The sequence below is a fragment of the Lithobates pipiens genome, unplaced genomic scaffold, assembly GCF_037356315.1.
Source record: "Lithobates pipiens isolate NorthernLeopardFrog02 unplaced genomic scaffold, aLitPip1_a1.2 Scaffold_18, whole genome shotgun sequence".
Classification (NCBI taxonomy): domain Eukaryota; kingdom Metazoa; phylum Chordata; class Amphibia; order Anura; family Ranidae; genus Lithobates; species Lithobates pipiens.
Genome location: NW_027507758.1, coordinates 438453799 through 438467740, shown reverse-complemented (window position 1 = coordinate 438467740; position 13942 = coordinate 438453799). Strand labels below are relative to the sequence as shown.

Sequence of the window (13942 nt, the reverse complement as noted above, 5' to 3'; positions counted from 1 at the left end):
GTAACTTGGTATAGGGTGCTACGGTACATAGGCTTGAGTGCGGTACAGTCTGCTGTTCTGTAAGGACCGCTATCGGTCCACAATAGATAGGGTTGACGTGCACCACTGCTGACCGCTCACCTATACTGCAGCAGTCCTTCAGCGGTATAGGGACTGACGTACAGTCTGCTAAACACTAATACACAACCTGCTTGTTCCACAAAAGTTCTTATAAGGACTGGTAACTTGGTATAGGGTGCTACGGTACATAGGCTTGAGTGCGGTACAGTCTGCTGTTCTGTAAGGACCGCTATCGGTCCACAATAGATAGGGTTGACGTGCACCACTGCTGACCGCTCACCTATACTGCAGCAGTCCTTCAGCGGTATAGGGACTGACGTACAGTCTGCTAATCACTAACACACAACCTGCTTGTTCCACAAAAGTTCTTATAAGGACTGGTAACTTGGTATAGGGTGCTACGGTACATAGGCTTGAGTGCGGTACAGTCTGCTGTTCTGTAAGGACCGCTATCGGTCCACAATAGATAGGGTTGACGTGCACCACTGCTGACCGCTCACCTATACTGCAGCAGTCCTTCAGCGGTATAGGGACTGACGTACAGTCTGCTAAACACTAATACACAACCTGCTTGTTCCACAAAAGTTCTTATAAGGACTGGTAACTTGGTATAGGGTGCTACGGTACATAGGCTTGAGTGCGGTACAGTCTGCTGTTCTGTAAGGACCGCTATCGGTCCACAATAGATAGGGTTGACGTGCACCACTGCTGACCGCTGCCCTATACTGCAGCAGTCCTTCAGCGGTATAGGGACTGACGTACAGTCTGCTAAACACTAATACACAACCTGCTTGGTCCACAAAAGTTCTTATAAGGACTGGTAACTTGGTATAGGGTGCTACGGTACATAGGCTTGAGTGCGGTACAGTCTGCTGTTCTGTAAGGACCGCTATCGGTCCACAATAGATAGGGTTGACGTGCACCACTGCTGACCGCTCACCTATACTGCAGCAGTCCTTCAGCGGTATAGGGACTGACGTACAGTCTGCTAATCACTAACACACAACCTGCTTGTTCCACAAAAGTTCTTATAAGGACTGGTAACTTGGTATAGGGTGCTACGGTACATAGGCTTGAGTGCGGTACAGTCTGCTGTTCTGTAAGGACCGCTATCGGTCCACAATAGATAGGGTTGACGTGCACCACTGCTGACCGCTGCCCTATACTGCAGCAGTCCTTCAGCGGTATAGGGACTGACGTACAGTCTGCTAAACACTAATACACAACCTGCTTGGTCCACAAAAGTTCTTATAAGGACTGGTAACTTGGTATAGGGTGCTACGGTACATAGGCTTGAGTGCGGTACAGTCTGCTGTTCTGTAAGGACCGCTATCGGTCCACAATAGATAGGGTTGACGTGCACCACTGCTGACCGCTGCCCTATACTGCAGCAGTCCTTCAGCGGTATAGGGACTGACGTACAGTCTGCTAATCACTAACACACAACCTGCTTGTTCCACAAAAGTTCTTATAAGGACTGGTAACTTGGTATAGGGTGCTACGGTACATAGGCTTGAGTGCGGTACAGTCTGCTGTTCTGTAAGGACCGCTATCGGTCCACAATAGATAGGGTTGACGTGCACCACTGCTGACCGCTGCCCTATACTGCAGCAGTCCTTCAGCGGTATAGGGACTGACGTACAGTCTGCTAAAAACTAATACACAACCTGCTTGGTCCACAAAAGTTCTTATAAGGACTGGTAACTTGGTATAGGGTGCTACGGTACATAGGCTTGAGTGCGGTACAGTCTGCTGTTCTGTAAGGACCGCTATCGGTCCACAATAGATAGGGTTGACGTGCACCACTGCTGACCGCTCACCTATACTGCAGCAGTCCTTCAGCGGTATAGGGACTGACGTACAGTCTGCTAAACACTAATACACAACCTGCTTGTTCCACAAAAGTTCTTATAAGGACTGGTAACTTGGTATAGGGTGCTACGGTACATAGGCTTGAGTGCGGTACAGTCTGCTGTTCTGTAAGGACCGCTATCGGTCCACAATAGATAGGGTTGACGTGCACCACTGCTGACCGCTCACCTATACTGCAGCAGTCCTTCAGCGGTATAGGGACTGACGTACAGTCTGCTAAACACTAATACACAACCTGCTTGTTCCACAAAAGTTCTTATAAGGACTGGTAACTTGGTATAGGGTGCTACGGTACATAGGCTTGAGTGCGGTACAGTCTGCTGTTCTGTAAGGACCGCTATCGGTCCACAATAGATAGGGTTGACGTGCACCACTGCTGACCGCTCACCTATACTGCAGCAGTCCTTCAGCGGTATAGGGACTGACGTACAGTCTGCTAAACACTAATACACAACCTGCTTGTTCCACAAAAGTTCTTATAAGGACTGGTAACTTGGTATAGGGTGCTACGGTACATAGGCTTGAGTGCGGTACAGTCTGCTGTTCTGTAAGGACCGCTATCGGTCCACAATAGATAGGGTTGACGTGCACCACTGCTGACCGCTCACCTATACTGCAGCAGTCCTTCAGCGGTATAGGGACTGACGTACAGTCTGCTAATCACTAACACACAACCTGCTTGTTCCACAAAAGTTCTTATAAGGACTGGTAACTTGGTATAGGGTGCTACGGTACATAGGCTTGAGTGCGGTACAGTCTGCTGTTCTGTAAGGACCGCTATCGGTCCACAATAGATAGGGTTGACGTGCACCACTGCTGACCGCTCACCTATACTGCAGCAGTCCTTCAGCGGTATAGGGACTGACGTACAGTCTGCTAAACACTAATACACAACCTGCTTGTTCCACAAAAGTTCTTATAAGGACTGGTAACTTGGTATAGGGTGCTACGGTACATAGGCTTGAGTGCGGTACAGTCTGCTGTTCTGTAAGGACCGCTATCGGTCCACAATAGATAGGGTTGACGTGCACCACTGCTGACCGCTGCCCTATACTGCAGCAGTCCTTCAGCGGTATAGGGACTGACGTACAGTCTGCTAAACACTAATACACAACCTGCTTGGTCCACAAAAGTTCTTATAAGGACTGGTAACTTGGTATAGGGTGCTACGGTACATAGGCTTGAGTGCGGTACAGTCTGCTGTTCTGTAAGGACCGCTATCGGTCCACAATAGATAGGGTTGACGTGCACCACTGCTGACCGCTGCCCTATACTGCAGCAGTCCTTCAGCGGTATAGGGACTGACGTACAGTCTGCTAAACACTAATACACAACCTGCTTGGTCCACAAAAGTTCTTATAAGGACTGGTAACTTGGTATAGGGTGCTACGGTACATAGGCTTGAGTGCGGTACAGTCTGCTGTTCTGTAAGGACCGCTATAGGTCCACAATAGATAGGGTTGACGTGCACCACTGCTGACCGCTCACCTATACTGCAGCAGTCCTTCAGCGGTATAGGGACTAAGAGTTTTGTCACAGGGTCATTTAAAAAATGACATGCAGAGGAAGAGGCAGGCCCTTCCGCAGGGGTGGTAGGGGTAGGGCAGGAGCAACAGGCTTGAGCCAAAGTGGGAAGTTGCAGAAGGTGCGTTCAATTACTTTAAAGGATGCACCAGACTTGGTTGAGTGGCTCGCTCAGCCTTACTCTTCTGCACCCTCCTCATCCTCTCGATCTGCACCCTCTTCTTCACTCTCTGCTATGTGCACCCCCAAAGACACTACCACCAACAACACGACCACCACCACCACCACCACATACCTTCCGCTTGAGTCACTGGAATTATTTTCCGATCCATATCAAGAGGACATTTCTGATGCGCAGCCACTCTTGGTATTGGATCAGGAAGAGGAGGTAGCAACAAGCGCTACTCAGCAGTCTGACGCCAGTACCCAGATCAGCCCAAGGAGGAGGTTGGTCCCCGGTGTTGCTGCCTACTCCGAGATCTCTACTTATAGCGGTGGGGAAGGTGACGTTGATGATGACGTGTCTAGTGATGTCACGTGGGTGCCCACAAGAGAGGAAGAGGAGGGGAGTTCAGAGGGAGATATGGACCAGCAGATAGGGAGGAGAAGCAGCAATGACTTACATTGCACAGCAGGGACAAAGCAGACTGCAAATGTATCAGGAGCGAGTCATCGACCATGTACGGTCACATCTGGCGCTCCCAGGACACCGGCACATGGCTCCGCAGTGTGGGCTTTTTTTAACGTGTCCGCTGCTGACAATAGCGTTGCCATCTGCAATCTTTGCAGTCAACGCGTTAGTCGCGGTAAGCCCAATACTCACCTAGGGACGACCGCCTTAAGAAGGCACATGAGCAGCCATCACCGAGCCCAGTGGGAGCAACGGAACACACAAAGCCACACTGCAGGCTCTCACCGTCCAGCCTCGTCTTCTACTTCTCCTTCTCCTCTCTCCTCACAATTGTCCTCCACTCCACCTTCCATCACGCCAAGCTCACATTTTTCTGCAAAAAGGCAGGCTTCCGTGGGCCTAATGTTTGAGCGTAAAAAAATGATGATGCCGGATAACCCTCTTGCCCAACGGTTGGCGGCTGGCTTGTCAGAACTCATAGCCCGCCAACTACTGCCATATAAACTGGTGGACTCGGAGGCCTTTCGCAAATTTGTGGCCATTGGAACACCACAATGGAAGGTCCCAGGAAGGAAGTATTTCTCAGAGAAGGGCATCCCAGAGCTATATGGCCATGTTCAGCGGCAAGTGAATGTATCTCTGGCACACAGTGTCGGTGCCAAGATACATCTGACCACAGACACGTGGTCTAGCAAACACGGGCAGGGAAGGTATATCAGTTTTACTGCCCACTGGGTGAACCTTCTGACGGCCGTCAAGCATGTAACCCGTGGCACCCGTGTAGATTTGGTTTTACCGCCACGGATTGCATGCAGGCCTGACTCTTCTTCTCCTCCTCCTACTCCATCCTCCTCCCTCTCCTCCTCAGCTGCCTCCTCCTTTTCCGCTGCTAGCGTCTCTTCCACTGCACCGCCCAAGCTCCCCAGAACCTATTCCACATGCCAGGTGAGACGTTGCCATGCCGTGCTGCGTCTGTTGTGCCTGGAAGCAAAGAGCCACACTGGCCCGGCACTCCTTTCAGCTTTGCGTTCACAGGCAGATGAGTGGCTAACACCGCTCAATTTGACAGTTGGTAAAGTGGTGTGTGACAACGGTGCCAATCTGCTTAGCGCATTGAAACAGGGCAAAATCACGCACGTGCCGTGCATGGCACACGTCTTAAACTTGGTCGTGCAGCGATTCCTTGTCAAATACCCTGGGGTCCAGGACATCTTGCGGCAGGCAAGGAAAATCTCGGCCCATTTCAGAAGATCTTACACGGCCATGGCTCGCCTTGCTGACATTCAGCGGCGACACCATCTGCCGGTCAGACGTCTTATTTGCGATTGCCCGACGCGATGGAACTCAACCTTCTATATGCTTGATAGGCTGCTCCAGCAGAAACGTGCAGTTAACGTCTACCTGTATGAACTCTGCGAAAGAAACGGTTCTGGGGAGCTGGGTTTTTTTTCACCGCGCCAGTGGCTGCTCATGCGCGACACATGCAGACTTCTGCGGCCATTTGAGGAGATCACCAAACTGGTCAGTCGCAGCCATGGCGCCATCAGTGACATGGTACCTTATGCCTTCTTTCTGGAGCGTGCATTGCGTCGTGTCATTGATCAGGCTGTGGAGGAGCAGGAGCGGGAAGATGAGGAAGTCGCAATGCTGGATGAATTCCCAGGGGGGGCTACTCTATCTGAGACAAGTCAACAACAGGAGTCTGATGAGGAGTCAGAGGAGGATGGTGCCGGGGCGGATGAGCAGGAGCAAGAAGAGCATGCTTTAAACCTTTCTGGGATCCCTGTTGTGCGAGGATGGGGAGAGGAGAATGAAGAGGACGACATTATCCTGGATGATGAGCAGGAGCCAGGCCACCACACCGCTTCCACTTTAGTGCAAATGGGGGCCTTCATGCTCCAGTGTTTTAATAGGGACCCCCGTATAAAAAGCATGAGGGTCAAGGACCAGTACTGGGTGGCAACGTACTTAGACCCCCGGTACAAACACAAAATGGCGGAAATGTTACCGCCGTCGCAGAGGGCTGTCAGAATGCAGCACTTCCAGGCCTTGCTTCGAGAAATGCTGCATTCTGCTTTTGCGTGCGCTGGCAGAGGAGCAATTCCCACTCCCAGAGAAGGATTTGCGGGTACCAATCCAACAGCGCCTGCAAGAAGAGGCCGGTTTGAAGATGTGTTGGTGACTTCGGATATGAGGTCATTCTTTCAGCCGACCCATCGACAGGTGTCATCCGGATCCAGCATCAGGGAACGCCTAGACCGTCAGGTGTCCGACTACATTGGGTTAACGGCCGATGTGGACGCTCTGAGGAGTGATGAACCCCTAGACTACTGGGTGGGCAGGCTTGACCTCTGGCCAGAGCTTGCCCAATTTGCAATCGAACTGTTGGCTTGCCCCTCATCCAGTGTCCTGTCCGAAAGGACGTTCAGCGCAGCAGGGGGGATTGTGACCGATAAGCGTACTCGCCTAGCTCACCACAGTGTTAACTACCTCACATTTCTAAAAATGAATGAGGCATGGATCTCGGAGGAATTCAACACATGTGACCAGTAGACCATGTATATGTCTATAAACTATTTTTTTAATCAAGCACACAGACCTTCTTAATTCATTTGGCTCACTTCCTTGACCCAAAAAAGCACACCGTACTATATGCCCCTACCCTCCTCTTTGAAGAGGTTGAGCGGTGTCATATTTCTACTGGGGCTGCTTATGATATCCCTGTGCTGTGCTGACTTCCTCCTGGGGGTTCTTATTATGAAGGGATCACACTATCCCTGTGCTGTGCTGACTTCCTCCTGGGGGTTCTTATTATGAGGGGATCACACCATCCCTGTGCTGTGCTGACTTCCTCCTGGGGCTGCTTACGGTGCTGCTGTCAGTGCTGTATGTCACGGTGCTGCTGTCAGCGCTGTATGTCACGGTGCTGCTGTCAGCGCTGTATGTCACGGTGCTGCTGTCAGCGCTGTATGTCACGGTGCTGCTGTCAGCGCTGTATGTCACGGTGCTGCTGTCAGCGCTGTATGTCACGGTGCTGCTGTCAGCGCTGTATGTCACGGTGCTGCTGTCAGCGCTGTATGTCACGGTGCTGCTGTCAGCGCTGTATGTCACGGTGCTGCTGTCAGCGCTGTATGTCACGGTGCTGCTGTCAGCGCTGTATGTCACGGTGCTGCTGTCAGTGCTCTGTATTACGGTGCTGCTGTCAGATGCCTCTATCACGGTGCATGTGTCATTCCGGTATGTCACGCTGCTGGTGATCATCTCCTGCACCCTCTTCTTTGCCTACCCTGGTCCCTGACCTTCCCTCTCCTCCATTGCCTTCATTAGCTCCATAGTCCTGAATTGTTAGAACAATTTCCCAAATAAAATAAAAATGCTTGTAGTTATCGATCCCAAATTCACCTCATACATGTATTATGTCATTGTCCAGATGGTGGGACTACGTTTTACCCCCTAATAATTACCACGTGGCCGCAAATTCGACATGAAGGTTTGCAAAGTTCGCCTCCCATTGAAGTCAATGGGGCCCGCGGCGAACGGTCGGTTTCGCGAACGTTTGGGTCCGTTCGCATTTCGCGTTCGCGAAACGTCCCGTCGGAAGTTCGTCCATCACTACTGAGGAACTCAAGGTTTGTAATTGCAACTAAAGTGATTTGAGAGAAAGGTAATTTGACATGTTATGAAAAGTGATTTGGGAGTCTAAGAAATTGGAGTATTTTACCATTCTGACAAGGCAATATTGTAGACTATATTAAGTCCGATGATATATTATATATTTTTTTTGTTTGCCTGAACATTGATTTTTTTATAGCACATAATATATTTTTGTCTGGCATAATGATGCATAGAATAACTTTGAAAATTACAATATTGTAGAAGCAGAAGGTTCTTTGCATACATAAGCTTGCCTGGCTTTGCAAGTATATACTGCACTGTGTATTGTCTGTGTACATTTTATTTAATTGTTTTAAAGTGTATGTAAAGCCAAAACTGTTTTTTTTTCAGTTTTGAAAAGAGTAGGAAATAGTTAAAGTGGTTCTAAAGCCTGAAGGTTTGTTACCTTAATGCATTCTCTGCATGAGTGTGCAGCCCCAATCCCCATATACTTACCCTAACTCCATCTTGATCCAGCACTGTGCACAAGAGCAGCGGCTCTCTCAGCTCTCTTTCCCTTCTCATAGGCTCAGGGACAGTAGCGGGGGCCATTGGCTCCCACTGCTGTTAATCACAGCCAGTGAGGAAGGAGTGTGGCCCAGTGATGCTTCGTGTGTCCGAGAACACTTGGGGCACTTGGCAGGGAAGAGGAGCCGGAGCACCAGCGGGGGACCCGGGAAGAGGAGGATCGGGGCTACTCAGTACAAAATCACTTCACACAGCAGATAAGTATAACATGTTTGTTATTAAATAAAAAATATGTTTTTACAATCACGTTAAAGTGGGGTTCCGCAAACCATAGACCATGATCTACCAGTAGATCATGGCCAGATGACTAGCTTGCTTGCTGACCCGCCATCCCAGAGCATCAAACAGAGTGCAATGCAGAGGGACTACTTGTAAAGTTGGAACTGCAGTAGAGAGCAAAAGCTGCATAAGCCGATGCCTCCTCTGTAGTGCTTGCTTCTGTCCCATATAAGACTGCTTTCAAACTGATGTGCTGTGGTTTACCCACATCACAGGTGCAGTGTGGTGTACAGTGCCTGCAGATTTCCTGTGGGTTTGCTACATTTAGCCATAGACTTCAACTATATCCTGCAGGTTTGGTGCACTTTCTCAATGCAGGAGTTTTGGTGTGCTTTGAGAAAGTGCAGCACACCTGCAGGATATAAAAAAAGTGTATGGCAATGCGCAGCTAACCCAGGAAAATGCACTGCTCTTCATCTGTGGTGCAGCTAAACTGCAGCACACCAGTGTGAAAGCAGCATTATAGGGAGCTAAGAACAGTAAGAGTTAATTTACATTTGTAGTTTGGGGTTGGTAAAAACCCCATATATAAAACATGTTTTTACCACTCCACCCGCACCCCCTTTTTGCTGCAGGGGTGTGCACATGTCACAGGCACAGAAAGAGGTGTATGCCCTGTCATGGTTGGTGGGTGTAGCACCTGGCAAGCGTGACCCATTCAAGTGAATGAGGCCACTCCATAAATACACTGCAACCTTGTGCAGTACAGTAAACAAGTAGTCAAAGCAGGCGGTGCTCTCACCAACTGCTATAAACCCCTTGGACCCTGCTGAAGCATGTAGTTGCATTGAGCTAGCAGAGTGGCCCCATTTATTTGAAATGGTCATGATAAATGGGCGGTAGCACCCACCAAAAGCAACAAGGGGGTGTTGTTCAGGTAGATCTCCACTGCTTTAATTTGCTTACCCCCTGCTTTAAAGTAACACTGACACGGGAAATTATTGATGCCTGACATGGCTGATCCTTCCTTTAGCTTGGGTACACATCATTGTGAATTGGATGCGGAATCCCCGCAATCCAATTTTCAATAGCAGGATATTTTGAGCAGCTCTCTATGGAGCTGGTTCACAATCTCTGCAGCATGTCTGGTGCATTTTGAGTCTTTTGGTCTGTTTCAGGTCAGGATTCAGCCCAAAATTCAGCCTGAAAATGGTGAACCAGGACATACCGGACCCCTGCTGTAAGCTGCATGCAGCTCATATGTGTAGCGAACCTTACAAACTTGTTTCCTGACTGTCATTCTGGCGCTCTGGCCTAAATGTTGTCTTGGTCACTGGCCCAGAACAAATATGACCCATAGTAAATAGTGCTGACACTTTTCTGGCATTCATTTACAGCATGTTTGTTCCAGGACTGTGGTTGAAACATACTGAAGTCAGACACAGCCAGGCATTTAGCATGTTCATAAGGAGGGTTACATTTCCCCTACTCTCATGGCAGAGCCGCTTTAAGGATTTTTTTCTGTGTGTTTCACTTTCTGCCCCAGGGCCACAGTAAAAAGTGAGACGAGATCTCTCCAACATGTGGGGAAATACCCTCTTAGCCATTTGTCACCAGAACAGGTTTACCCATTAAAACACTTTTCCCCTCACCTTCTGTTTCTGTGAATGGTACAGCAATAGAACCATTTCTCTATTGATATTTCTGAACCATCTTTAGCCTCTCACCTGAGTCTACCCTGCGTGCAGTTCAATTACTAGTTCTATAACATCAGTATCTCTAGTTTCAGATGTGTGAATTAGGTCATGATGGTCTATATGAACAGATATGTTCAAAGAACTGACATGTAATAAGAACTGGGCTATATGTATTCTACACCAAATCCAGACATTTTTTTATTTTTTATTTTTAGTTTTTGATAGAGTGGTGAGGAATTTGAACCAAGTCCAGGTATCCACAACTATCTGTTTCTATTTGTCCTGATGCCCATTGTCACCAGAACTGAATGTGATGGTAAATCTAGAATATTGAGCTGTCACTAGAACAGAAAAAGAGGAAGAGTCTTCCAATTGACCACTTATTCCAGTGACACCTGTCTAAGGGGGATGTCCCTCTCTTTGAAGAGATTACCTCTCACTTTCTGCTGTGTCTAGAGGATGGGGTTAAAGGGAAACCTCCCCAATGGAACACAGATTACATGCATAGATTACTTTCAGCTTGGTACATACTAAATCAGCAACAACCTATGAATGACTACTTTATGGTAGACTCAACTGGGCAGACCAATGAAGTGTAGAGGGAAACCAACATGAAACGTGTGGAAATCAGTTCCATGTTGATTGGGCATGCATTAGGACACCAATGCTTCCACAGCAGCTGAGAAGGAAATGCTTAAGTCGAAGCAGTTAAAAGCTCATATTAATTGCACTAGGCTACGCAATGGATGGTTGATGTACCATGAAATGTGGCTAAAATGCATTTTAGGGAACAAAGGAGTTGATTTACTATAGGCAAATAGACTGTACACTTTGCAAAGTGCAGTTGCTTCAGAGCTTAGTAAATTAGGTAAGGCTTAACTTTGCAAAGAGTACCCAATCATGTGCAAGGAAAATTTAGAAAAATTAATTTTTGCTTGCACACCATTGGATGTTGGAAGTCAGCAGAGCTTCTGCTCATTTACTAAACTCTGGAGCAACTGCACTTGCAGTGGGCAACTGCACATTGCAAAGTGCACAGTCTTTTTTGCATTTAGTAAATCAATCCCAAAGTCTTACTGTGATATACTACTGTTCACCTATTTTATTGCATTTAATCTACATTGCATATGGTTATGAATAAGGGAAAATGCACACCAATTAGTGCTTTTCCATTCACCTTTGCTAAATGGTGCTTTAAATATGGACATGTGGCTAAGAGAATAAACAGGCTCACAGCCTTATATATGCTTAAATGAGGTACACATTTCCGATCCAATTGCAGTTGCATATTAAAACTGCATGGTGATGTACTGTTTCTGAAAAATGAATCAACATATTGGGATTCATTTACTAATGGGAAATAGGCGGTTCACTTAGGGGTTGATTTACTAAAGATATATGGATTTTGCAGTTGCTCCAGAGCTTAGTAAATGAGTTGATGCTTCTTTTTGCAAAGAATACCCAATCATGTGCAAGGAAAATAAAAAAAAGCATTATTGCTTGCACATGATTGGATGGTGGAAGTCAGAAGAGCTTCCTCTCATTTACTAAGCTCTTTAGCAACTATGCTTGTAAAGTGCACAGTTTACCTGCCTTTAGTAAATCAATCCATACGTTTTCACTTTGAAAGGGAATGTTTCCCTTAGCTTAGTGAATGAAGTGAAGCTCTGCTAACTTACAGCATGCAATATTGGGCAAGCAAAAATACTGTTTTTTACTCACCTTTGCTTATGTTTGAGTAGTCTTTTACTAAGCTAAGTGAAAATGCCCATATAACATGAATATGCTCTACTCCTTTAGTAAATCAACCTCATTGCATCACACATCAACTCTAAATAGCTAACAATAAAAAAACTGGGGCTGATTTACTAAAACTGGATAGTTCAAAATCTGGTGCAGCTCTACATAGAAACCAATCAGCTTCCATTTTTCTGTCAAAGCTTAATTGAACAAGCTGAAGTTAGAAGCTGATTGGCTACTGTCCACAGCTGCACCGAATTTGCATTCTCCAGTATTTGTAAATCTACCTTGCTTATACACCTGTCAAGTTGATGATCATCAAAATTGAATAAGAATGGTAGATGCATGTAAATAAATGTTTACAAAGTAGCTTCGATATTAGGGCCATGTACAGACTCTTGGGTTATAAGTGGATAGATCTTCCTTATTTTAACCTTTGTTGGGGAAGTGGAGGGGTTACACCTACTGTAGTTTTATATAATTATTTGGATGGAAAATTAATAAACTTTGTAACTATAATTTCATTTGAATTTTGATGTATGTAATATGGAATAGGTTCCTATTCATTTCTACTGCTTTTACAATGCCTAATAAGGCACATTTCATCTGACCAAACAATTTTTGTACAATAAACAATAGATTTATCAAAACTATATAATATAAGGACCTACCTCATCTACCCAATCAGTTTCAATCCAATGAGGCAGGCCCTTGCACTACATAGTTGTTGTAAGCCTAAAGGAGACTGTAACTTGTGTGGTAAGCCTAAAGCGTTTGTTACCCCAACATTTCATATTCCTGAAATGTGGCTGCTGTATCATGTACTTGTATGAAAAAGTATCCTGTTATCTTTGATTTGCTTTTGATTTGTGAGAAATCTCTGGTGTTCCTGCCAGTCCCTCTGCTTTCCTATTAACAACTGGGCACACCTAAGCAGGAGAACACACCATGGTCAGTTCTCTAGCTGTGCTCGGAACTCAGCCTACTCTCCTCCAATGATCGGACTTGTCCTGGCACACCCCTCCTGCATAATCATTTACTGGGAAGATCAGTGTGCTGCTGCTTCTGAACCCCCCAGCACTTATACAGCTGAGAACAGAGGGAATGTGATCACTTATAATAAAGGGAAAAAAGGTATTTATGATTTTTATTTTATCTATACACAAATGTTTTACCTTTCATTTCTATTTAAAACTGAGTGGGTTGTTTTACAAGGTGATCGTTTACAACCAATTTAAGGCCATCTATACACAATTTGAACAATTCTAGCATTTGGAATTTTCTGCAGTGCGAGACTCTGGTTTCCATCCAGTCAGGCTCTATAACCATAATTCTACAAAAATGTACAAGTGAGCCTATAATATAAGCAGTACTGCTTTCACAGTTTAGCAATTTAGAGATAAGTGAGAGCACTTTAGCAAATTACACCGCAGAGAACGAGCTTCTGTTTAACTGGATTCCGTTTTCTTAAACTTGCATGTCAAGATTATGCACTACGTTTAAAGTGAAATAGTCTAGGTTTTTGATGTGTGTGGTTAAATAGTATATATTTCTCTATGAAACAGGAGGTTATTCTGCCATCATAGTGCCATTTTAACAAAAATACAATTAGGTGATTGCTTAGTATGCCAACAAAAATGTACGTGAACCCAGACTGTGTTGTTATTAAGCACTGATTTAGAGTTGTTCTTAAGAATGGAAGCTGTAAATTAGCAAACCTGGTTGGCTGTGGCTGTTGCAGCGAAGGGGACACTTGTGGCAGATGTTGCGGCTGCAGACACAGTAGACGGCGCTAGACCGTGCATCATGGGAACTTTCGGTGGGAAATCATATAAGCAAACATACAGAAGAGTGTAGCAGAGTGGGAACCATAGCAACAGGTGGCAGATCAATTTGGCATGGAATTTATTGCAGTGAGAAGCCACGTGGGGTAACATCATCACCAGCGAGTGTCATGCAATCAGAATGCAAAAGCAGGACAGCATTCCGGGGGAAAGAGGAAGAGGGTGGGATGGAA

General features: G+C 46.4%; 1 protein-coding gene across 18 annotated transcripts in view; it reads right to left on the bottom strand.

Annotated features, from left to right (window-relative positions):
* The window catches only part of MBNL1 (muscleblind like splicing regulator 1), a 271047-nt gene that overhangs the window by 14439 nt on the left and 242666 nt on the right, over window positions 1-13942 (bottom strand). For 16 of the 18 annotated variants that reach the window (XM_077488133.1, XM_077488143.1, XM_077488140.1 and 13 more), the window contains one exon: window positions 13644-13738. The exons of the other annotated variants lie outside the window; for them this stretch is intronic. In XM_077488133.1, coding sequence (XP_077344259.1) covers window positions 13644-13738 — 95 coding nt within the window. The remainder of the gene's footprint in view (window positions 1-13643; window positions 13739-13942) is intronic. 18 annotated transcript variants of the gene reach the window in all.